Genomic DNA, 25,856 nt, shown 5'->3' on the forward strand with positions numbered 1-25,856 from the left:
AATCTCACAAAACATAATGGAATGTAAAAACTTTGACGCTCAATATCTCTGAACTACCCTAAACGGAGATAGAACCTTATAATTCTAAGCTCACAGTGTACCTTTAAAATAATTGGTCTTGTTGGTATAAAAGACCCACATCCTCTGGCTTACATTGCTTTGAACCAAACGTTGGGCTCTCTTGCTTAGCTCAAGAAAACATCTACAGTAGAGTCAGGTCTTATTATAAATTCAGGTAGAATCCATAACCACCCAATACAACTCAACCCATTCATTTGGAAGCTCATAATGTACGTCAATGCAAAAACATTAAACCAAGTCAATTTTGCATTTGTAACATATTGACAATTTAGTTTTATATGAAGAAAAAACTGCAATGCACCAAAACGTTTTGTTCAATGCTCAAGGAACAACGGCCTCATTCACCCGTTCACACACACATTCACACAGAATGCCACAATGTCTGCTAATGAAAGGTTTTACACACCATCACGCCATTAGCCTAAAACATGTTCTATAAGTAGCACATACTATTTTCAAAAACGTATCTCAAACCCTAATGCATGATCATTGTCATATTAATACTGACATATTAGGTGTGAGATACAACATTCAGAATAACGTCATGGCAGAGATGTGGATCAGCGCGGTGTTCGCCGGGGTATAGGTGGTGGAGAGGCGTGATGAGCTGGTCTTTGAGGAAGTGCTCGAGACGGGCAAGATATGTAACGCTCAGCTGGAACGTTCTCTGGAACCCTAAAAGATATCAAAGACATGTTTGTATGATAACACAACGTATTGATCTTAAATAGCTTCGCCCGCAGGCTTCCTTCCTAACAGCACAGTCGGTGGTGGGCAACTGTTTCCTCTTTATCATTTCCCTTCATCTCACTTCTACCACGTCTGGTGGAGTAGCTACTCACTGCTGCGTTTCTCAACTGGAATGATTGATTTCAGGTCTTCTGACGGTGGCTTTCTCTGTGTACCACATAAGAGGAGATTTGGTGAGGCTGCATTCTCATTTTATGCACCCAGATTGTGGAATGCACTGCCAGTTTATATTAGGGATGCAACCTTAGCAAATGTGTTCAAGTCAAGACTAAAAACCCATCTTTTTAATATTGCCTTTAAATGACTAAATAATTAAATCATGATTATATAATGATTAAAGCACTTTGAGCTGCAACGTTTGCAGAAAAAAATAAAGGTTATTATTATTATTATTATTATTATTTGCATGATAGACCTCTCAGATGCTGTGCTCACATTGTCACAATGCTATAATACTGTTGCTCACATTGTCACAATGCTATAATACTGTTGCTCACATTGTCACAATGCTATAATACTGTTGCTAACATTGTCACAATGCTATAATACTGTTGCTAACATTGTCACAATGCTATAATACTGTTGCTAACATTGTCACAATGCTATAATACTGTTGCTCACATTGTCACAATGCTATAATACTGTTGCTCACATTGTCACAATGCTATAATACTGTTGCTCACAGAGCCTTTGGACTAGGTTGGCTCTGACAGATCACTTGCCACTTACACTTTATTATTTGTTCTATTTCTTTTAATGTGCCACTGTACATTATGTAATCAATTTGCAGCATGTTGCTGTGATGTGAATACAGGACCATATGTGACACGTTCTAATGCTTTGGTCCTCATGTCGGGCTCCGATTTAATGATCAGACTTTTCTTTAGAAAAATGTGAATACATTTCTGTGTTGTTGAAAATCAACGACACATCGCTAGTCAACTAAGCTTGTTTTGTGAGCCTGCTAACAATGTAAAGTAGTGTTCTAGTTAACTAGGTAGCAGTGGGGATTACTCACCACCCAATCCATTGCGTTGTTGCAGTATTTTGGCTCGACTAGCGAGTTTATGTTGTGATTCTCAACACTGTTGAAACGTAGTTCCGTGTTGCAAAAGAAAACTCAGAACATTCTGATTGCTGACATGAGGACCAAAGCGTTAGAACGTGTCACATGATGTCATGGCCTCTTTGGCTCACCTGTCTGGTAGTCGTGGAGGTATCCTGGGGGGGGGTGGGGGCGGGGCAGGAAGGGGCGGGGCAGGAAGGGGCAGGGCAGGGAGCTCAGCGGGTCTCAGGGGTCGAGGAGGAGGAAGGATGACGTCTATCGTGTCCTTTAAACGGATCATATTGATAGACAGGATCATTACAGGATCATTACAGTACATGGGGTAAATCTGAGCACTGTTGCAGGCATAAGATTTAGGGCTGGCGGGGTGCTTAGGTGGCGTAGCGGACTAAGCATTGACCACGTAACCGCAGGGTTTCCGGTTCGATTCCGGATGCGGACATGTCCTGCATGTCAGCCCTTCTCTCTCTCTCTCACCCATCTTTCCTGTCATATCTACACTATCTCTATCACAATAAAAAGACAAAATATGAGTGGGACTACCCCATTCAGAAAAAAAAAAGAAAAATAATTAGGGTTGTCAGTTGTCAGTCTTGTTTTCCTATCAGTTGATTAATCAGATTTTCTGAATCCTTTCAAAATGTTCTCCTATTATGGAGACGCCTATTATGTCTCTGCATGCAGTTTGAAGTTAGTTGAGCCAATGCTAAAACTGGATACAGGTATCGTAACAATACAAGCTAGGCGTGCCTTTATTTGTCATTTCCAAAGGCTATAGCTATTTTGTACTTTGTGTACTTTTCGTTTATAGTGAATGTTCTCTTCAACAATGACTGTATGTGCTATAAATAGGGTCTCTTCTAATAAACATACATTGAAATGACTCAATCAGTATACTGGAATATACCAAAATATGTTTTGTGTGAACTGCTGTCTGAGGAGATAATCTTTTACATTTACATTTTTGGTATTTAGCGATCTAGCGAGCATTTAGCACATTTAGAGATCATAGAGAGGAAGGGTGGTGTCTCACCTCCGGCTCCGTCCCGCTGCTGTAGCTGAGGGTGCTGAGTCTGTTACTGCCACTGCCTGAGCAAAGCAACGATACAGTTGAGAGAAAAACAGAATTAGAAGTTTCGAGAAGAGGCATGAGCTTGTGGTGCGCTAGGTTGAAGAAAGAAGGTATTATGGAAATAATTATAACTAGTCCGAATAACAACTGAACTCTAGGTTTAACACTAGAACAGCCCTGTCTATTTTACCTACTATTAGAGCCACCGTTACAATGGTAAGCTGCTATTTACACACAACGACCACTAGTTGGCTGTCTTGTAAATTAGCCTGCCTCCTACATTGGTGTGATTTTGAAAATGTAAGGATACTGGGTGGTAGAACGCATATATCTAGGAAAAGTCATGAAAGGAGGGTCCTGAAATTTGATCGAGTGCAACATTTATTACTCATTTGGTCAAATCACCCCACCCATGGCTGTTCTAGTGTTAACTCTCCAAACCTAATCGGAACACACCTAATACCAAAGCTTTTGAAAGCACTAATCTTTGTTCTGATACTGAGAATGAATTATAACGACCCATGCAGTGTATGCCAACTATGAACCAGTCTGTGCATGAATCTCTTGTAAAATCTCCAACATCGACCGAAACAACTTTAAATTCTACAAATTCAATCCCAGTTGAACAAATACACCTTTTAGTTTGGCAGTTTGTTTTGACTCACTGGATGTGCTGGAGGTGCTGCCTGTCTGCCAGGTGTTTCTCTGAACGGAGGGGGCCGTTGGAGTGGGCGGACCCAGAATCCGCGGGGCGGGCTCATAGACAGAACACTGCACGGTCATGTGGAGCTTCCTCTGGATCGGGGCGGTTATCTCCAGATCTTAGAGAGAGGTTGTATCCATGACAACAACAATAAGCCACTCACTCAATATCATGTTCCGACTGTTTCAGAATTAGAATTTAGAATTTAGAATTAGAATTTTAACCAAAAACCAAAGCGATTTACAATTACAAATCTGAGTGCTAAGTGCCTTACTCAAGGGCACACTAGTGGTGGTGTTGTTTCAGGCGGGATTTGAACTCACAACCTTCTGATCATCAGTCCAATTCACCATCCACTAGACCACTACTACAGTTTCACTGTAAACATTCTTATGGTTGATTTCAAACATTCTCTTTAATTAGTTTTGAAAATAGTTGCCAGTTGCAAAAATCGCTCCTACCCGTTGAATTTCCAAGCTTCTCTTTCTCTTTATGACGTCTGGTAATACTGTCTCGTAATCTCTTCAGATTTTCCTGTAATAAATCATTATCAACAAAAGATGTTTTCTCTCTACATGGAGGTTAATAGGTTTCAATCAACCTTATAAAATGTATACTCTACCTCAGTAATTAAACACTTCAGTGTTGTGTTAACATAGATTACATTACATAGATTACATTACATTTTTTAGACACTCAAAGACGCTTTACAAACTGAAAAGATTGAGTTGTAATGCTGGGGACACATGGGAAGGGGAGGGGGAGAGGGTTAACTGGTGAAGGTGAGCTTGAAGAGGTGGGTTTTGAGGGCATGTGTTTAAATGTTGGCAGGGTGTTGGCCTGTCTGATGTGGTTGGGGAGGGCGTTCCAGAGGGACGGGGCTGCGGCTGAAAAGGCCCTATTACCCCAGGTCTGGAGCTTGGTCCTGGTGGTCTTGAGGGTGGTTTGGTCGGCAGACCTGAGGCAACGGGAGGGGGTGTGGAGGGGGACGAGGTCGGCAAGGTAGGAGGGAGCCAGGTTGTTGATGGATATGCAAGTACAGTACATACCTGCTGAAAACGTAGTGAGTGGGTTCTCCTCTCCTGGTCACGCTGCCAGGTCTTGAACTCTTGGACGGCGTCGTCAACCGTCAGCGTCCCCACCTTCACCCTCTCCTGCAGGGCGATGAGCTGCCTCTGCCCTGGGGTCGGCATCCCTGCGTAGGGGGCGGGGGCAGGGCTGGGGGCTACGGTCGGTCTCGCTGGAGGTTTGTAGTCGTAGACATGATCTTTGGACATTAGGATTTCTGAGACAATGGACCTATCGCTAAGTCACGCTCCAAAATAGAAATTGTCAAATCATATCACAGCAAAAGTCACTACAGGCAGAAAACTCGGACAAACAACTCGCTAATATCTGATGGTGAAAAGCTTCTACACAAAATATTATTGTCATCTTTAAAAAACATGTATATTACTTGCTGTGGTAAATCAGAAATTTGCCAACTCTCGCCATTGACCGTCATTCAGTCACGGTCGTTCAGTCAACCACTGTCAGTGAAGCGTTGTTTGTTTGTCCGAGTTTTCAAAGGGGGTGTGGCTTAGCGATAGGTCAATTAGTGAGAGGAGCAACAGTGGCCCATACTATACAGTTGTTGTACTGCATTAAAGGAGCGTGGTGGACATTTCTTGAAATCTACCTCTGGCAACCGCGGCGAAATTCAGTTGGAAGTTCCAAAAAACAACATCCTCCCTAATAATAATATGAAATGTGACACGTTCTGGTGTTTTGGTTCACATGTCGGAAACCAATCAAAATGTTCAGACTTTTCTTTTGAAACATGGAACTACGTTTCAACGTTGTTGAGAATCTGTAACTGTCATAGTAAAGATGTAATAATAATGTTCTTATTTTCTTAAATGTAAAAAGATTCTTTATAGAAATGTATATGTTATTGTTGTACAATTATTGTTTATTTTGTTTATCTAAACTTGTACGTGTTGACGTCACCTCACTGTTCACGTGCTGTGGTCTCGCGATGGGACTGGATGTGTATATATTGACGGAGGCTGGACGTGAAGGGGTTTCCGTCAATATCTGAAGAGAAGTTTGATGTTTAAGTCTGTATTAACTATTCTAGCTACTCCTGAGGTTCTGAATAGAAGGCGCACACGGTATGTTGTTGTTTTGTTTGTAACTGTGTGACTGTGCATTTTGATTTGCCGTTTTCTAAAGTAATTTCTCACGTGTATGTAATGTCGGAACGCCATGCTAGCTAAAAAGGTGTGCCTCATTTTGGTTTCAATGTGTAATTGGTGCTTTGTTTCACATTGCAGTTTTTCACGGTGTTTGTGTGTACGGTGTGCACACAAAATAAAGAACATCAGTATCAGAATCGTGGGTTGCTTGTCTATCAGAAGAATACCAAACGGGAGCAGTTATAGTGAAAAACGTAACGTCGCATGGCATGGAGTGAAAACGTGGCCAAGCCTAGGACGAGTGAAAGAATCATCTCAACAGCCATGGACTGAGCACCGATGCTCGCCAGCGTTCCTGCCAGGATAGAGCAAGACCTGCGCCATGAAAGACTCCATCGCCGCATTCCACGTGGAAGACCTGCCTACATATCCCAGGGTTCCCAGCGTTCGTTGACGTGACTGTTTGCGTCATTTGACGAATAAAAGACTGCCATTGCCAAGGACAGCCACAAGGAGGCAGTATTTCAACACCCTTGGACATTTCCCTTGGACATTTCAACACCCTTGGACAATTCATTACACCTTTGGGATACCAGGTCAGAAAGAATGTATATTTTGAGTTTGGAAACAAAGTCTCTTCTATATTTGATGTTATACTAATAATACATGTAGAAAATGTAATTATTGCATATTGATAATTCTGTAAGTTGATCAGAGAAATGTGTAACTTGTTTGATAATTGATAGTGTGCATTTCCCTAATGGTTCTATAGTTTGCCTTGTCATTTGGGGGATTGAAATAATATAGTTTCAAAGTAGTTAAGCTAAAATGGACCAGAGTATACCAGAAATGTGTACACTAGAGCAAATAATGCTGTCTCTAGAAATTGAAAAGGCACAATTAGAGGAGAGATTAGATATCGAAATCGACGACTCAGAAATACAAACAATTGAAGATCGCATAAGGGAAATTGATGCAGATTTAGAAACAAATAAAGAAGGGCTCCAGGAGCTATCATCTGAATCTGAATCAGAGCTGAGGCGATCAGAAAGGGAAAGACGCCCAACAGAGAAAATGCTTGAGTTAAAAAAGAATGAGATAGCAAACAAAGAAAGAAAGTTTATGCGCACATATGTAAACTTCAAAGCAGAGGTTCAACTCGTGACATCTAAACTAAAGGAAGAAAGCTCTAAAATTGATTTAAGTGAAATGATCACAGCCGTAGTCAAATATGAGTCAGAACTAAAACAAGTATATTAGATTTTACGTGCTCTGGCCATTCCATCTCAAGATATAAAAAGGAAAATAGATAGCTGCACCTCAGTTACTACTGAAATAACTGCACTCCTTGAAAAGCGTTATACAGAAGCTGATATTAAGAAGTTTGATGCAGTGGATGCAAAAAAGGCTCTACAACAGTTACTCCAAAGAGAAGATGCTAGGTCAATTTATGGATCAACTGTGTCAAGAGATAGGCAGAGTAGTCATCAAGGAAGTCATGTATCAGAGAAGAAGACAGATGTAGCGGCACGTTTGGCAGCAAAACGCGCTGAAATAAACAGGGAAAGAGACGTCTCCACTCAGAAGATGGAGGTGCAAGCCCAGCAAGTGAGGTTGAAGATGCTGGAAGATCAAAGGGACCTTGAAGCCATGGAGGCTGAATACAATGTGTATGCTGAAGAGGAATCAAAATGTAATGCTGAAATAGGAAATATTAAAGTAATAACCACTTTGCCTCCAACAAGTCAGCGTCCAATACAGCATGACAGTACTCCATGTGCTCAAGTTTCCCAAAGTGCTTCAGTCCCTCCTTGCTATGAAAGCAACCCAGAGCCAAAGGAGAATGAAGCCTCGATGCTTCATGCATTAAAGGAATCCCTGGCAATGACTAGACTTCCAGCACCAGAGCCGTTCATGTTCACAGGAGACCCACTTAAATTCATTGAATGGAGTAGTGGCTTCAAGGCTTTAATCGAAACAAGCTGTACAAACCCAGCATATACTAGGATGTTCTATTTGAAAAAATACATAGGGGGGGAAGCACTTAGTGTGTTAGAAGGAACATTCTATAGAACTGATGCGGAAGCGTACACACAGGCTTGGGATGCCTTGAACAAGCGCTATGGCCACTCCTTCGTGGTCCAAAGAGCATTCCGGGGAAAGCTGAGTAGTTGGCCAAAGATTGGTCCAAGAGACTCGCTTAAACTAAGGGAGTTTAGTGACTTCCTCATCTCCTGCAAGAATGCAATGCCCCATGTACAAGGTCTAAAGGTTTTAGACGACTGTGAAGAAAACCAGAAGTTACTACTGAAACTTCCTGACTGGGCAACAAGCCGCTGGAACCGTTACGTCACTAGAGCACTGGATGAAGGAAAGCCATATCCAGGTTTCAAGGAGTTTTCGGACTTTGTGGCAGATGAGGCACGCATTGCATGCAATCCAGTTTCCTCCCTTCATGCATTAAAGCAGACAGATGAAAAACCAGAACAGAGGGAACAGAAGCGTCACAAAGCCAGCTCCATGGTGACGTCAACAAAGGTGTCACAAAAACCAAATGCCACTTCAAGGTACTCAAGTGCATCAGAAAGTAACACAGGTTTCAAAACCAGCCCTTCGGCCACTGAAAGCAATGGACGATTAGAATGCATTTGCTGTCAAGAAAACCACTTCATATATAAATGTGAAACGTTTGCAGCAATGCCTCTGGAGGAAAAGAAAAGGTTTATCCTCGACAACAATATGTGCTTCGGATGTCTCAGAGTTGGCCATGTCTCCAAAAACTGTAGAAAAAGAGCTACTTGCAATATTTGCAAGCGGAGCCATCCCTCTCCGCTTCATGAAGAACATGTGCAAGGAGAAAGACCAGAAGCACGTCCACCAAAGGAAAGTACTTCCACTGCCTTATGCTGCGTGGGAGTGGACAACAGTGATCGCACTTCAATGATTGTTCCGGTGTGGCTCTCTTGTGCAGCAAAAAACAGCCCTGAAACCTTAGTGTATGCATTACTGGACACACAGAGCAGTAATACATTTATTGACCAAGAGGTCTGTGAAAAGATACAAGCAGACACAGAACCAATCAAATTGAAGTTGTCAACAATGACTGACAGGGGTTCAATAGTGAACTGTCAAAGAGTGGTTGGGCTGAAAGTGAGAGGGTACATGTCACAAGAGTGCATCAAGCTACCACCCGCATACACTCAAGATTACATACCATTGGAGCAAAATAGTATACCCACTCGTGAAAGTGCGAAAGAGTGGACGCACCTTCTCAGCATAGCAGAAGATATGCCAGATCTGTTGAACTGTCCTGTAGGACTCCTAATTGGCTATGACTGTGCAAGGGCCCTGAAACCAAAACAAGTGATATCAGGGGAAGACTACGATCCATACGCAGTCAAGACGGATTTAGGCTGGAGCATAGTAGGATCAAAAACACCTCGCACAAGCTCAAGGGATGCGACAGGGTTCTGCCATCGAATTTCTGTAAAAGAACAGCTCAGCTGTTCAACAACTCAGCTTCCGAACAACAAGCAGGTCGTTATAGCCAAAAATCAAAGCAAAAAGAAAGAAATCTTGAGCTCCTTCTATTCCGAGGAGGACAAAGACCAGGCAGAAGGCAAGAACAAAGTGGGGAAGAAGAGGAGGGACCGGATGGAGAATGCAGAAAAGGAGGAAAAAGACAGTGAGGCTGGACCCAGCCTGGCCGCCTCATTAGACTCTGCTGAAAGCCCTGTGGTCCAGGCCCTGAGACAGGCCGGAGAGGAGGGCGAAGATTACTTCCTGGTCCCCAAGAAGAAGATGAAACTGGAGGAGGAGAAGAAGACGGTGACCGTCGTCAAGGAGACAACAGCAACGGCCAAGCCTAGGACTGAAAGGCCAAAATGGCCCAAGAAGAAACACAGGCAGTCCGGAGGACGCCTCATGCCAGGGCCCTTCAGGGTGAAGATGGGGGGCCGAGAGTTCAGAGGACAGAGGCTGAGGGCCTACGGACTAAACCCCAAGAGGCTGCACTTCAGACAGCTAGGCAGGCAGAAACGAAAAAATAAAATAAAAAATAAAAATAAACAAAGCAGAGAAGCAAAAGAGCAAGCAGTGAAAGAGCAAGCAGTGAAGGAGCGGGTGAAAGGACACAATCAGACGTGCTTAATAAGAGAACTTCCTGCCAACTGAATATGTCCAAAATGTGACTGCACATAAGAAAATATATCACAGTGCTTCATGATTCTCTTATCACTGTGTTAACAATGTTCCCAGAAATTAGTGGAAGCTAGCCAGAATTGTTGAGACAAGTGAAGATGAAGATGGTCTGGTGCGAAAGGTTAAAATCCAAGTAGGCCAAAGTAACTTAGGAAAGAAAGGTGAACGCTTGACGCAACCATCTTTTCTTGAGCGTCCAGTTCAAAAATTAGTGGTACTAGTGGAGAGTTCCTAAACTATCATTGAAATAGTAACAAAACGGAAGCCGTAAACATTTAGAAATAAGGGGTTGGTTATTTGAATGTTAATTTCCATTTTATAGGAAAATTACAGGATTTATTGATAAGGTAAAACATTTTGGTTAAGAAAATCTTTGTAATTTTGGTGGCAGTGTAACTGTCATAGTAAAGATGTAATAATAATGTTCTTATTTTCTTAAATGTAAAAAGATTCTTTATAGAAATGTATATGTTATTGTTGTACAATTATTGTTTATTTTGTTTATCTAAACTTGTACGTGTTGACGTCACCTCACTGTTCACGTGCTGTGGTCTCGCGATGGGACTGGATGTGTATATATTGACGGAGGCTGGACGTGAAGGGGTTTCCGTCACTATCTGAAGAGAAGTTTGATGTTTAAGTCTGTATTTAACTATTCTAGCTACTCTTGAGGTTCTGAATAGAAGGCGCACACGGTATGTTGTTGTTTTGTTTGTAACTGTGTGACTGTGCATTTTGATTTGCCGTTTTCTAAAGTAATTTCTCACGTGTATGTAATGTCGGAACGCCATGCTAGCTAAAAAAGTGTGCCTCATTTTGGTTTCAATGTGTAATTGGTGCTTTGTTTCACATTGCAGTTTTTCACGGTGTTTGTGTGTACGGTGTGCACACAAAATAAAGAACATCAGTATCAGAATCGTGGGTTGCTTGTCTATCAGAAGAATACCAAACGGGAGCAGTTATAGAATCACAACACAACAAACTCGCTAGTCAAGCCAAAATACTGCAACAACGCAATGGATTGGGTGAGTAATCCCCACTGCTACCTAGTTAACTAGAACACTACTTTACTTTTATTGTTAGCAGGCTCACAAAACAAGCCGTGTTAGTTGACTAGCGATGTGTCGTTGATTTTCAACAACGTGTAAATGTATTCACATTTTTCTAAAGAAAAGTCTGATCATTACATCGGATCCCGATATGAGGACCAAAGCATTAGAACGTGTCACATATGAACTGGACTTTCAGTGTCAAACATTAGCTGCTGTGTTTCTTAACCAACAACTTGAGCTGTGTTCCATAGATGTTTATGTTTCAAAATGTAAAAAAAATACACAAATCTTAACCTGTGAATGACGCTGCTTCTCTGAGATTGCTCTGTGGATTCGATTCTTCTTTTCCTAAAAACACTGTCAACCCAAACATCATATGAGTCATTCCTCTGTACCAAGTAAAGTCAAATAGTTAATCAAGCTAATGCCTCTGGAGAGCATAATTATGTTTAGGTAATAATAATAATAATAATAATAATAATAATAATAATAATAATACATTTTATAATAGGTAAAACAGAGGTAATAGGTAATATAGGTAATAGGTAATATAGTTAATAGGTAATATAGGTAATAGGTAGAACAGAGGTAATAGGTAGAACAGAGGTAATAGGTAGAACAGAGGTAATAGGTAGAACAGAAGTAATAAGAAAAAGATAAGCCTTATACCTCTTGAGATGTAGGTCTTGGCCTCCTCAGGCTCCCCGGCCTTTAGGGGTCTTGGGATGGGGGCTGGCGGGCGGTTGAAGACGTCGGGGACATAGCTGGCGTTCTCGTCCACCGTGTCGTAGATCTGGTCAGGAACACACATGTTGTAGGGGTCCTCCTCCTCTTCATCAGCCATCTCTGGGTCACCTTCCTCCTCTTGTCCCAGGTCTTCAGTGTTTGGGTGCGTCTCTTCTTGGTTCATAAATAGGTCAGGTTTCCCTTAAAAACAAACAGTAGTTGCATCGTTTGAAATATGTGACATGTTGTAATGCTTTGGTCCTCATATCGGCAACCAATCAAAATGATCGAATTACTTTTCTTTTGAGACACGAAACTACGTTTCAAAGTTGTTGAGAATCACGACACAAACTCGCTAGTCGAGTCAAAATACTGCAACACCGCAATGGATTGGGTGAGTAATCCCCAATGCTACCTAGTTAACTAGAACACTATTTTACATTGTTAGCAGGCTCACAAAACAAGCTGTGTTGGTTGACTAGAGACGTGTCATTGATTTTCAACAATGCAAAAATGTAGAAAGAAAGAGAAAAGTCTGATCATTACATCGGATCCCGATACGAGGACCAAAGCATTAGAACGTGTCACATATAGGGTGGTGTTTTACATGCTTGAGCTTTTTTTGCTTTTTTGTTATGAATTACACCAATACTGAGTATCTCATACAAGACGTTACTACGTTCAGGACAAGGAGCCCAGGAAGATGATTCTTATAGTAACATTGGGCAGATAGTTTAGATACAGTGCCAGTTACTTGTGGGTCAGTTTATACCTCTGAAAAACTTTCGAAGCATTGCTTCCTCTGGGGTGAGAGACTCTCCTCCTGCTCTTTCCATGTCCTCATCTGAAGGGAAGGAAATATTGAATCATCATCATCATCAAAATCATCATCATCATCATCATCATCAAAATCATCATCAACAACAACTCTTTACCTAAGCATGTTATTCTAGATGCACTTTCACGAAAACAATAAAAGAGCACTTAATACAATTATCTCTGAATGAACAGTAGATGATTTATCTTGTTTGATGATCTGTTGTATTTTCGTTTATTTTCATTGGTTTTTAATTTATTTTTTAATTTAATTATTTTCTTTTGTTATTATGATGTATGTATGTATACAATGTTTACAGTTGTATGTATGTATATAATGTTGACAATTGTTCAAATATGATTTTGTATCGGACCCCAGGAAGACTAGCTAATGGGGGCATTAGCTAATGGCGATTCTAATAAACAAACAAACAAACAACAACATCATCTAACAAAGAAAATGAGAACTGTTTGTCGTACATAGATCTTCCATGCAGTCAGGGTTCAACCCTATCATAGACTCATAGATGTCCTCCTTGCACCCGGGGTTGAGGGAGTACTTCATGATCATATCTCTGGAGGAGTTGGACATGGACTCATACACCTCCTCGTCCTCTTCTGTGCTGATGGATTCTATGATGTGAGACTTCACCATGTCGGCCGTCTCCTGCAGAGAGAGACAGACAGACAGGAAGCAGCAGTGGTCTTCATCATAATGTAGTTGTGTTTTCAGAAAGTCTGACTAAATCAGTTATTATATCACTGTTTTCATGTGTTAATGTCCAACAATAGGTGTATTTATACAATGGCTTTGTTTGTTTATTAGTTTATTTGACAGGGACAATGCACAATATATATATATATTGCGCCAGATATAGCTCAGAGCTCATTTTCATCTGTAGTCCCTGGGGGAAGGTTAACAAGACAATAGGGAAACAGGATATACTAATACACATGACTAAGATACAATAAAGTTCTAATCAACAATGGAATAATAATAATAATAATTTTAAAAATATATATATAAAGAATGATGTTGATAATAAAAATACTTGATTGCGATTGGTCGAGAGGGTGTTGGTTATTTTCCTTTATACAACGTTTTGATGAAAACAAGCGATTGGATTGTGATTGGCCAACAGCCGTTCCGAGCCATGACCTAATAACAATAATGTCAGGATTAAATAACCTGTTGAGATATTTCCACACCGCGGTAGATTTGTGTATCACATTGCCATGACAAAGTTTGTAGTTTTGGAAACTGTGTTACTCAGTACAGGGCAGAACCCACCACAAGCTATCACAACATAGGGGGCTGTGGCGCAGGAGGTAGAGCCGGCGTCTAAACAGGGGTGCAAACTGGTGATGGCCCAAAAAGGTGACACATTTTTTTTTTGCGGCTAACCTTAGGGGGGGGATAGGATAGCGCTAGCACTAATGGTGTTAAATAGATACCGCTAGCACTAACGGTGGTCTAACAATGATGCGTGTGTAAGTAGCGGCAGCCCTGACCTTAACACCTGCAGAATTACTTCGAAAACAGTTTACTGTGACTGTGTTCTCTATCCTGTCTGGAATTGTACCCCCCCCCCCCCCCCCAAATATTTTTTCTGCAGATCTACACAATTCACATGGATGACATATTTTGAGATAAAAACCGGCTAATTTAGCAGAAAGGTGACAAGTTTGCACCCCTGCTAATGATCGCAAGGTCGGTGGTTCAAACCCCGGCTGGACACTGAACCCCAAATTGCTCCCAATAAGCGGCATAGCGACGGTGTTTGAAAGACCTGATTACATCATCCCGGACACATTTTGGCGGACGGACATCATTTGGCATGACAGACCCAATGAAGGGGTGTTGCCTAATGCTTCTGAAGACTCAAATAGTTCCTTCATGCCAACCTGCGGTGCGTTACGGTGTCACATGTGGTCACGTTAGGAGCGACAAGATCACAGGAATAGATAAAACAGTAAGTAACTTGTTATCGCACTCAAATATTTATAAGACTACTTATCAAAGATGAATGGATTCACACAACAGTTTCACTAATACGTGAGCTTAGAATGATAAGGTTCTATATCTATTTAGGGTAGTTCAGAGATATTGAGTGTCAAAGTTTTTACATTCCATTATGTTTTGTGAGATGGAACCTTTGTATTTTATTAATTACTAACTAAAAAATGTAATCATTTTAAAAATAACACCACACAGGCATTAATAAACACCTAATGGATCAGATTATGTAAAAAACTCAATTTTGACCAAAAATGGAGATAGAACCTTATAATTCTAACGTCACGAATAGTCAGAGTTGAATACTCGTCAGCAGTTTGCAATTAACCCTTTTAGTACAGCGGCTTAGCTCTCATATTATGAGGAATTGTGCACTTTTTGAAGAAAGCATGACATTTCTACCACAGTTAGTACATACCATAAGGTTTGTTTTCAGATGTGGAGGGAAGTCAGATTTGACCCCAGAGGCCCGGGAGAGGTCAAATTCAAGATGGCCGCCAGGCCACTGTGTCTAATGTTCAAACACGCTTAATTTTAGAACCAAACAGAGTAGAAAAACACTTTAGGTGTCCTTTCCAACTAAGTTAGGGATGCCCATTCATGAGGTCGCCATTCATTGAGATCGCCAGAATTCAAGAAAATGCATTTAGGTCAAGGTCTATGTAAAAATTTACCTCAGAAAATGTCATTTTATTTATGAACTCTGTATTTATGAGGAAAAAAAACGTTTTTATTGCCCTGCATTATTCAGTTATTAGTTATTATTTACTGGGATGTGTGGTTATTTTATTTTATTTATTCCTGCTAAGCACAGAGTTATCAGCAGATGGCCCTCTAGGGCACCAGTAGCTACGGTTACCAGTAGTAACGCCAACACTCCGTGATAGTGCAGTATGCACGAGACAGAGAGCACTTCTGATGAAATATCAACAGGTAAATAAAACAAGTAAACTGACTTACTATGAACAGACAATATTAGTACACTTGAGTAAAGCCTTACTTCCTAACTGTAACATGCAAAGACATTGAATTTGATTATAGCCGGGAATGAGTTTGCTAGCTAGCAAGACCCGCCATGCACACCAGGTCACAGCTGCAAGCCTCTACACACTCCTCCAACAAGCTTACAGTGAAGACTGCTCATCTGATGATACTGATGCCATGCCACCTGATAGTCCATCTTTTGATGAGTGGTGCATACAGCGAGCAAAAGCCAGTGTTCACTTTGATTACTGGCTTAAGACCCTGTCATTGGAGCTTCTCTTGCTGCGGTACATCAGGTCACTTCGTGAAGGTAACTTCCTGCTGTAAGTGGAATCCCTGAGGCAAATCATTCCCTGGATGTTCGCCCTAGATCACACACACTATAGCAGATGGCTTCCCATACACATCCGTGACATGATGACTCTTGCTGAAAAACACCCAGATGTCCTAGCAGAATTCAAGTCTGGAAATGTTGTGGTGCACAAAACCAGCAATAAGTTCTCTGCCATTGCACTTGACCAGTCCCATGAGCAGAACAACGCAATGGTGAAAGGTTCTGGTGAGGCTATTGGACTGACTGGCAATCCAGGAGCGCTCAGACGCTGGATGGTAGCAGGGCCAGAAATCGGCAGGATCACTAAAGAGTTTGAGGAACAGGCAATAAAGCAACAGCATGGAGTTAGTGACACTGGACACAATCACCATGACCTACACCCTGGTGTGCAAGCAGCATTCCTGAAGGAGGTTAAGGCACTTGTGACAGTGCTGGAAGAGATGGGGAATCCTTTTCTAGAACACAGCCAAGACCTACTAGTCATTGACACAAGGGACATCATGGACACCCAAGTGGCTGAAACTGTGAGAAGGATCGAGACCCTTGGTGAGGAGCAGTACAGCAAGTTTGTGACAGAAAGGCTAGAACAGTGTACAACACCTGTCACGCAGACACTGCCACTGTTCAGTAGGCCACCTGTCAAAATAAAGTCAAAAGACAAGGCACAACTTGCAGCACTGAAGAGTGACTGTGGTCTCTTTTCAAGGCTGTACATCTCCTGTCAAACACGAGATGGAGACATACAACATTTCTTCTCCCATGAAAACCAGGCAGCCCCACCAGCTCTGTCAACTGGAGGAAAACGTCGGATTGGGGTTAAAGCAGATCTACTTCGCTGCCTGGAGTCAGATCTGCTCGAAAACAAGAGTGTGCCTGTAGCTGATGCAGTAATTCTTGATGGTGCAGCGGTGGTTCAAATGCTAAATCCTAGCACATCAAGAACATTTGAAGAGTATGGAGAAACAGTGTTTGCACCATACATCTCTGCTCAACATCAGAAAAGCACCCGCGTTGACCTTGTCTGGGATGTATATCTACCTGCCAGCCTGAAAGCCTCAACCAGACAGAAGAGGGGAAAGGGCACCAGGAAAAGGGTGGCTCCTCCTACTGTGATGCCTAAGAACTGGAAGGACTTCCTTCGATGCGATGAGAACAAAACGGAGTTGTTTTCTTTCCTGTCACACAAAGCTGTTCATCTACCTCTACCACAGGGCAAGGAACTGTATGCAACAGTTGGAACTGGAGTCCTCTGCTCTCTCGCTGAGTTATGCTTGGCCTGCCTTGCCCCATGTTCACAAGAGGAGGCAGACACTCGTCTACTTCTGCATGTGGCAGATGCTGTGCAGAAGGGGTGTAAGAAGGTGACCATACGTACCGTTGATACCGATGTGGTGGTACTGGCTGTGGCTTCATTTAGCAAAATAGCTCCTGATGAGCTGTGGGTTGCCTTTGGTGTCGGGTCAAGCTTTAGGTACATAGCTGTTCACCAAATGGTTGCCACAATGAGTCCCATACAGTGCCAGACTCTCCCAGTCTTTCATGCTTTCACTGGGTGTGACACTGTCTCTACATTCGCTGGCCGAGGAAAGAAGACTGCCTGGGAGACTTGGAAGTCTTTCCCAGAGGTCAATGATGCTTTCAATGAACTCCTGTGCATGCCAGGTGAGGTCAGTGAAGAGTCAAAATTACTGCTAGAAAGATTTGTGGTGCTAATGTATGACCGAACCAGTGAGAGCACGGAGGTGAATGATGCCAGGAAACAGCTCTTCACACAGAAGTCCAGAACTTTAGAAAACATTCCTCCAACCCAGGCAGCCCTCAAAGAGCACATCAAGCGCACTTGCTACCAGGCCAACTGTTGGAACCAGGCACTGGTCCTGGATCCAAAGATGCCCGAGCCATCTGACTGGGGCTGGACAAAGGAAGAAACTGGTTGGCATCCGCTCTGGACCACTCTCCCTGAAGCCTCTAAATCGTGTCATGAGTTTATCCGCTGTCGTTGTGAGAAAGGGTGCACTGGACGGTGCAAGTGTGCCAAAGCTGCACTTAAGTGCACTGATCTGTGCTTTTGTTCTGGAGATTGTTAGATTTTGATAGTTGTTAGTTGATAGTTCTTACAATTTGCCCTGCTCCACCTTGCCCCGCTCTGTGACTCCGCCCTGCTTCCTTGCTGGGACATTTGCCCCTGTCTCCTCCCATGACAACATACTGTGAACCTAGCCCTTGTCTCCATCATTATATAATATTTTCCCTGTCACCCTTCCGAGACTTTGCCACTCCCTTGCCCCACCCCTCAGGACCGCCTCACACCTTGTCACTGCCTCCATGAACTGTGTCTCAACTTGTTACCGTCCACTTGAACTCTGCCCTCCACATCATCACCCCTGCCACCACCTCCACCTCAGAGACTTTGTGTTCTGTGTTCTAGTTCTGTTCTGGTCTTGTGTTGTGTTGGTCTCGTGGTTTGCTATGGTCTAATGTCTTGTGTGGTGTCTCTTCTCTTGTCCCTCCAGTCTTCTGGTCTCCCAGTTCCCGTGTCAGTCACTTTCCTGTGTTTCTTAGGCTCCCCCTGTTGGCAGCTCTGTGTATTGTTCTGTTCGTGTCCTATGATTACAGTATGTGTAATTGTCTCCGTGTTTGGTCTTGTCCTTCACCTGCCTCATGTCTGCTTGAATGTTTGCTCCCTGTATATCCCCTCATGTCTTCCCTTGTCTTTCGTCGGTTTGTCATTAGTTTGTTAGTTGTGTGTACCTTGAGTTCCGTACAATTTTGTTTTGGAAATAAACCACCTTTTTGCATCCTTCGCCTGCCTAAGTCTGCATAGTGTGTACTACTTCTCTACACTAACCATAACAATAGTAGCCTATCAAAATAGAAGCAAAGTTTCATGTAATCACATAATTTCAATGTAATTTGACCTTGACCTTGACCTAAATGCATTTTCTTGAATTCTAGCGATCTCAAAAGTATCACCAAATGAATGGGCATCCCTAACTTAGTTGGAAAGGACACCTAAAGTGTTTTTCTACTCTGTTTGGTTCTAAAATTAAGCGTGTTTGAACATTAGACACAGTGGCCTGGCGGCCATCTTGAATTTGACCTCTCCCGGGCCTCTGGGGTCGAATCTGACTTCCCTCCACATCTGAAAATAAACCTTATGGTATGTACTAACTATGGTAGAAATGTCATGCTTTCTTCAAAAAGTGCACGAATATTGTGCTAAGCCGCTGTACTATTATTATTAATTATTATTATTATTATTAATTATGAATCAAACATTCTGCCTGGATTTATTTTGTTTCTTTGGCTGTAAAAGTGTCCGAAAGTGTCTCAGGCAGAGTAAAGTGCTTTTGACTCTTTTAACCAGGATGACTTCAGCTTTCAATATCAGGCAGTTGTGTAACATTACTGTATGTGTAACGATGTGTAATAACAGTTTAACCACTGTGTCAGCTAATTTCATTGACAGCATTACAACATCAACTTCAACTAGGAAATCCTGGTAATGAACCAGGAAATACTAGGACAGAAGCTACTATGTCTCCATTGAGAAGTACTGGTAATGAACCAGGAAATACTAGGACAGAAGCTACTATGTCTCCATTGGGAAATACTGAAATACTGGTCATGAATTGACTCACAACGAAGGCGTCCATGAACTGTCTGAGGTCAGAGAAGCCGCTCCTCTCTGCCAGGGTGTTTGGGTAATCTCCGTACTTGTTCATCACACTGTAGGCCTGCAGGGCTCCGGGACACTGCAGTAGGACGGTGGTCAGCTTCTTCAGGCCGTACTTGGCAGCAAAGTGAAGCAGCGTGGGAAGTTCCTCGTTTCTTTGATCTGAGTGAAAAAAAACCTAGTCAGGATCTCCGTCATATTTGGATGTTTTAGAGGTTTAGAGCAAAAATGTGACAGAACAGGTGTTTAAATCCATTAATCCAAATCGGTTACATCTGAACAACGAATAGTTAAATCTCCCCAACTTGCAACTGTTTAATTATCTTTTCATAAATGCACAATCATGAGTAAATTACTATATGTAACATATCAATGTTTTTGCCTTACTGTATAAACCTTCAGCATATCAGTTTGGAGAGAGCCTTTGGTTTGTATACAAACATCATTGTTGTGTCATTAATTTCTGGGTCAAAATTCAAAGCACTTACATGCTGACATATTGTTTTCCTCAATTTGTGTGATTCCAAACAGTTTAAGCCCACTTGCAGGCATCCTGCATTTTAACGAGTCAGTCAGCAAATTATCTAATGACTCTGTTGCATTGGATGTAATATTGAAAGCCTGGAAATGAACAGAAAACAACATTGTTGAAGGAAAAGAGATTTGCATGTCTGTGGTTGCTATGAGACAACACATTCACAGATTAGATTATAAACGTTTTAGCTGGAAACAGAATATGAATTTCCTTTTTTTGGCAAGGTTATTAAGTTTATTTGTATAGCACATTTCATAGAACAGGGGCAATTCAAAGTGCTTTACATGTAGCATAAAAAAACACAGAAAAATAAGGTTAGTGCTCAATAACAGGGGATCAACTCTCTCACCTGACACATGAAGTCCATGGGAGTCGTTGCGTTTAGAAGGAAATGGCTGATTTCTCCCATGGCGGTGTAGTATGTGACAGGCTTCACACTGACGGCTGATGAGTCGTCTCCAAACAGAGTGAGAGACACCACCCCTGCTGGCATGTCTGAGGAGAGGGGCATGATGGGAAATGTAAATGGACCGACTTATATAGCACCTTATTCCAAAGCGCTTTACAACGGCCTCTCATTCACTAGTTCACACACCAATGGTGGCGAGCTACCATGCAAGGCACCGGCCCCAATTTGGGGTCAGTGTCTTGCCCGAGGACACCTCGACATGTGGCCAGCCGGGGTTCAAACCGGCCGGGGTTCTGCCGACCTTGCGATCATTGGACGCCGGCTCTACCTCCTGCTCCACAGTCGTCCCCATATGCAGGAGCATCTCAAAACATTTGAATATAGCATAGCAGTTCATTAGCAGTGAGGTGCAACAAAACTAAAACTGGATTTGCCCAATTCAGTGGAGACCGAGGAACCTCTGGAGTTAACCAACTCTGAGAACGAGTTTGGTAACTTATTAACTTATTGAGGTGAGGTAAGCCAGGAGTTTCATACAGTAGGTCTTTGTACACAAAAAAGAGTAATGGTGCGATCTACAGAAGTTTAGAAAGATCCAGCTGAGGTAAAGGATGAATGATGGGTATTAACACTCACCTGTGATAAAACAAAGTGTTCTATGATAACTGGCATAATAATAATCTAGTCCTATAAAAGAAGCCCACCTACCTGCTATCATACATAGTTTGCTGTTATTCACAACATGAATGTATTATTATAAATACATATCCATTACAGGAACCAACAGAATGAAAGTGAAACAGAAGACACAAGGTCCTCTTTTAGTCTGTGGTTTCGAGCCTCTGTAGATACGTACCAGGTGACGTAACACTGAGGGTGTATTCATTCTCACACGTCGCTGGGACCCGTTTCCTAGCCAAATGTTCAGATGAAAACTCCACCTCCAGTTTCAAACGATTGTCCAGTTTATTTGTAAGAATGATGAAAATAGTCACCTGGTCCTGTAAAACACAGAGAGACATAGAACATACTATGAATAAATGTCAGTTGAGAAACAAATACAATTGTACAATGGTAACTGTTTGCCCAGAAACCTTTTTTTAGAACGTTTTCCTGATCTTATTTGATCATTTTCCTGATTTGAAGGTATGTCACACTTCTCATCATCGCTCTCTCACTTTTGTTCAACTTCTTCTTCTCACTTCTGTTCAACAGTGTTTTGCACAAACACTTAACGCAGACAAATACTCCTTAACATGATGAAGCGGCCCATTATAGCTTATAATCAAATCAAATCATATGTTAATGGTCATTTACACAATATACAGGATACCATGTAATTAAATGTTTTAGGGTAAGCAACTTCTCAACAATGCAACAATCAAACAATGTCAATATAAATGTCACAATAATGCAAACATGAGGAAATAATAACAACAATGGCAACAGCATGAAGTGTCAAGTGTACCAGATAGCAGCTGGGATGGCAAGATAGCAACAACACCCACTATGAGTGAGTGTGTGAGTGCATGTGTGCGTGTGAGATAGTGTAAATGATGGTTCCGCAGCAATGTGCAATGTCTTTGTAGTAGAATGACGATGGACAGGGTGGCATTGTGGGTAGAAACTGTTGGTGTGGGCCTGGATACACCCGGTACCATTTCCCGAGTGGAACGAGAGAGAACAGGCCATGGTTGGGATGGCAGCTATATCGGCAACCAATCAAAATGTTCAGACTTTTCTTTTGAAACACAGAACTACGTTGTTGAGAATCACAACACAAGCTCACTAGTCGAGCCAAAATACTTCAACAACGCAACGGATTGGGTGAGTAATCCCCCCCACTGCTACCTAGTTAACTAGAACACTACTTTACATTGTTACCTAGTTAACTACAACACTACTTTACATTGTTAGCAGGCTCGGATCCCGACATGAGGACCAAAGCATCAGAACGTGTCACAAATATGTCCTGGCTGGGAGCTCACGGCCCATGGTGGACGGGGCCGTTAACACCTCCCTATCGTACCAGGCAGTAGTGATACAGCCGGCCAGGATACTCATCTGTAAAAGTGTGTGAGGATCTGAGCGGTCCGTGGCGAATTTCCTCAGGAAACAAGGTAAAAACAGGTGCTGACATCGCGTCTTGATCACAGAAGGAGTGTGGAACACTTTGGGCCCTATTATGCGCTGATTGGGTTGATTGAGAAGACGCCCAAAACACACCCATGACTAATTTCTTTGCTTAGCGCCGGGTTTTAGGCGCCCACTACCGCACGCATAATAGCAAAGTGGCCTTGACCACGCCTCCACGTCTTAAGTTTAGATCTACCGCCTCGTCTTATTGCTTAAGACTTATGAAGTGCATAATAGGGCCCTTTCTGTCTTAGCTAGTCCAAATGAGACTCACACGCGTCGCGCAGGTAAGGTAAGGTTGACGCAGCCGGTGGAATTTGGGCCTTAGTGTTCCCACGACCATGGGATAAGTTGTAAACTTCAGGGAGAGGGATTCTTATCTATGAAATACCCCTGTGATGCTGTCTGACTCTATGTAAAGCTGTTCTTAATGGACTGACTTATATAGCGTCTTATTCCAAAGCGCTTTACGACGGCCTCTCATTCACCCATTCACACACACATTCACACACCAATGGAGGCAAGCTACCATGCAAGGCGCCAGCCTGCTCATTGGGAGCAATTTTGGGGTTCAGTGTCTTGCCCAAGGACACTTCGACGTGTGGCCAGCCAGGGCTCGAACCAGGGCTCGAACCGCCGATCTGCCGACCTTGGGATCATTAGACGCCGGCTCTACCTCCTCCACAGCCACCCCAAATCTTATTCTTGTTCTTACCCCACATAGGACTCTGTTTGGTTGGACAGTGCGGCAGGCGGGATACGTCGGGCTAGCAGCCTGGCTGGGGAGGATCTCTGAGCTCACACCATCACTGCTCCTCCGGACACAGTCTGGTTGTCTCTGTGACTCTTCTTCTGTAGCCCTGGCTTTGGGCTTTGGGCCGTGGTTTTCCACCACGGTGACCGGAGTGACCTCACACTCAGCCTTCACCTGAGCATCAACCTCGTTTTCAACCTCCTCTTTTCTGCCTAGTAAAAGTAAAAACAAACAAAAAAATTAACATCTACAGGATATGTTCATCTCTCTATAAGTACTCACACCTTTTTATCTATCGTTGATGATGAGGAATAAAGCAATAGTGGCAACCTGCTCCTATGTTTAGACCAGGGGTTTTCAAAGTGTGAGGCGCATGTGTCTGTCACAGTTCTCTTAAGGGAGGCTCACTGTGTCTGACTTTGAAAACCCCTGGTTTAGACAGACAAACACACTTTGGGAAGTCTGAAGCAAACTGTGACTCTTCTGAGAAACTGGCATCTACATTGCGTGAGCTTAGAATGATAAGGTTCTATCTCCGTTTAGGGTAGTTCAAAGATATTGAGCGTCAAAGTTTTTACATTCCATTATGTTTTGTGAGATGGAACCTTTGTATTTTATGAATTACTAACAAAAAAATGTCAACAATTTAAAAATAACACCACACAGGCATTAACAAACACCTAATGGATCAGATTATGTAAAAAAAACTACATTTTGACAAAAATGTAGATATAACCTAATAATTCTAACGTCACAAATTTTGTCTCCCACATTGTAAGAAAGAAAAACAGCATGGATGTTCAGGTAATTCATAAAGTAGGCAGATTTTTGTGTCGGACCCCAGGAAGACTAGCTAATGTCATGGCATTAGCTAATGGGGATCCTAATAAACAAACAAACATAAAGTAGGTGTTGAGATACCTTCAGCCAGGGACTCTATGGTGGAGATGTACAGAGCAGGTTCGTCTTCTGAGGAGAGTTTCCTCCAGGTCTGCCAATGCTCAAAGTAACCAGTGGGTACGTCGTCCTCTTTCACTCCACACAACAGCGCCACCACCCTGAGTGGAGAGTGAAGCGCTCTCTGGAACGTTCCGAGCACCTCTGGGCTTTTTAGGAAGTCCAGGAACGCAGCGGTCAGCAGCAGAACAATGCATTTACTTTCGTGGAAATTTGTCTGAAAATCACTTTGATGATAGTCAGCAGTGTTGACTGCAGACAACACGATGGATCTCTTAGAGAATGTTCTGGATGTTTTCAAGATCTGCTGCAGGTATGTGGCCCATTCCTCAGCCTCAGACGTGTGGACTATAAACACGTCATACTTGGAGTGAAACTCTGACATGGCTGGAAGACAGAGAATGGTAATGACCGTGTGATCAACTATAATAATGCATTTTATTTGTATTGCACTTTTCATTCAAAAGAATCTCAGAGTGCTACAGAGTTCAAAACAAAAACAGCCTAAAAACATAATAAGTTAAAAACAAAAGCAGCCTAAAAACATAATAAGTTACAAACAAAAACAGCCTAAAACAGCCTAAAAACATAATAAGTTAAAAACATAGTAAAAAACAAAAAAATACATGACAAGAATGAACACAGGTTCAACAGTCAAAGGCCTTTTTGAATAAAAGGTTTTTAGGCCTGTCTTAAAAGAGTCCAGGCTCTGTACTGCCCTTAGCTGGCTAGGAAGGCTGTTCCACATCATACCATCATACAGTATCTATTGGTTACTAACAACTATAACTTATAATTGAGCAATTGATTCAAAGCTAGCATTCAGTTCAACGAGGAAAATGTTTATTCTAATACGATTAAAAAGGAAGTTATTACAGATCAGTAAACCATATTTGAAATGTCTATATCTTAAGATATATGTTCTAACGTGCTAAAATGTACAAATGTAAAAATGTAAATGTAACGTTCTATCATCTTTTTCAGGGAAATCAAGGTAGCCTACTAAGGTAATTATGCTAAACTCTATACACAGAACTGTACAAAATCCCAGATCTCTAACACAGCCAGAGCTATCCTGTTCCAAGGTGAGTGTGGTTAGAGAATGAATAGGCGACTTGTTTGAGATGTCAACATGGAGAGCAGTCAATAAGGTGCTAAGCAAACATTGCACAGAGTCAACGTTGGTCGTAGCAATTTGTTTTAATTCATTACTATGCTTAGTCAAATGAAGCCCAAACCTGTAGGCTACAGTCTAACAGTAAAGGACACAGTACATGTACCTCTATCATAGCTAACAGCAGTGTTCTTAGTGTTGAAAGTTAGACTTACCATCAATGCTGATAGCCAACATAACTTACTTCAGTCTTAAATGTGCTTCAATCGTAGCAATTGAGATAACGCAACTTTTGAT

At 42.1% G+C, this 25,856-nt stretch overlaps 1 protein-coding gene across 1 annotated transcript; it reads right to left on the bottom strand.

Moving 5' to 3' along the window:
* Positions 1–641: 641 nt before the first annotated feature.
* On the bottom strand, positions 642–24,830 carry pik3ap1 (phosphoinositide-3-kinase adaptor protein 1; the record flags this gene model as incomplete). Its single annotated transcript, XM_080526673.1, has 16 exons — positions 642–756; positions 2,029–2,162; positions 2,931–2,986; positions 3,635–3,790; positions 4,134–4,206; positions 4,722–4,912; positions 11,396–11,458; positions 11,771–12,028; positions 12,600–12,671; positions 13,124–13,310; positions 19,620–19,816; positions 20,143–20,275; positions 20,539–20,684; positions 21,455–21,599; positions 23,450–23,700; positions 24,410–24,830. 16 exons carry the CDS (start codon positions 24,828–24,830, stop codon positions 642–644), a joined length of 2,598 nt encoding a protein of 865 aa, XP_080382799.1.
* Between the last annotated feature and the right edge of the window lie 1,026 nt (positions 24,831–25,856).

Source organism: Nansenia antarctica (assembly GCF_963989245.1).
Source record: "Nansenia antarctica genome assembly, chromosome: 1".
NCBI classification, from domain to species: Eukaryota; Metazoa; Chordata; class Actinopteri; order Argentiniformes; family Microstomatidae; genus Nansenia; species Nansenia antarctica.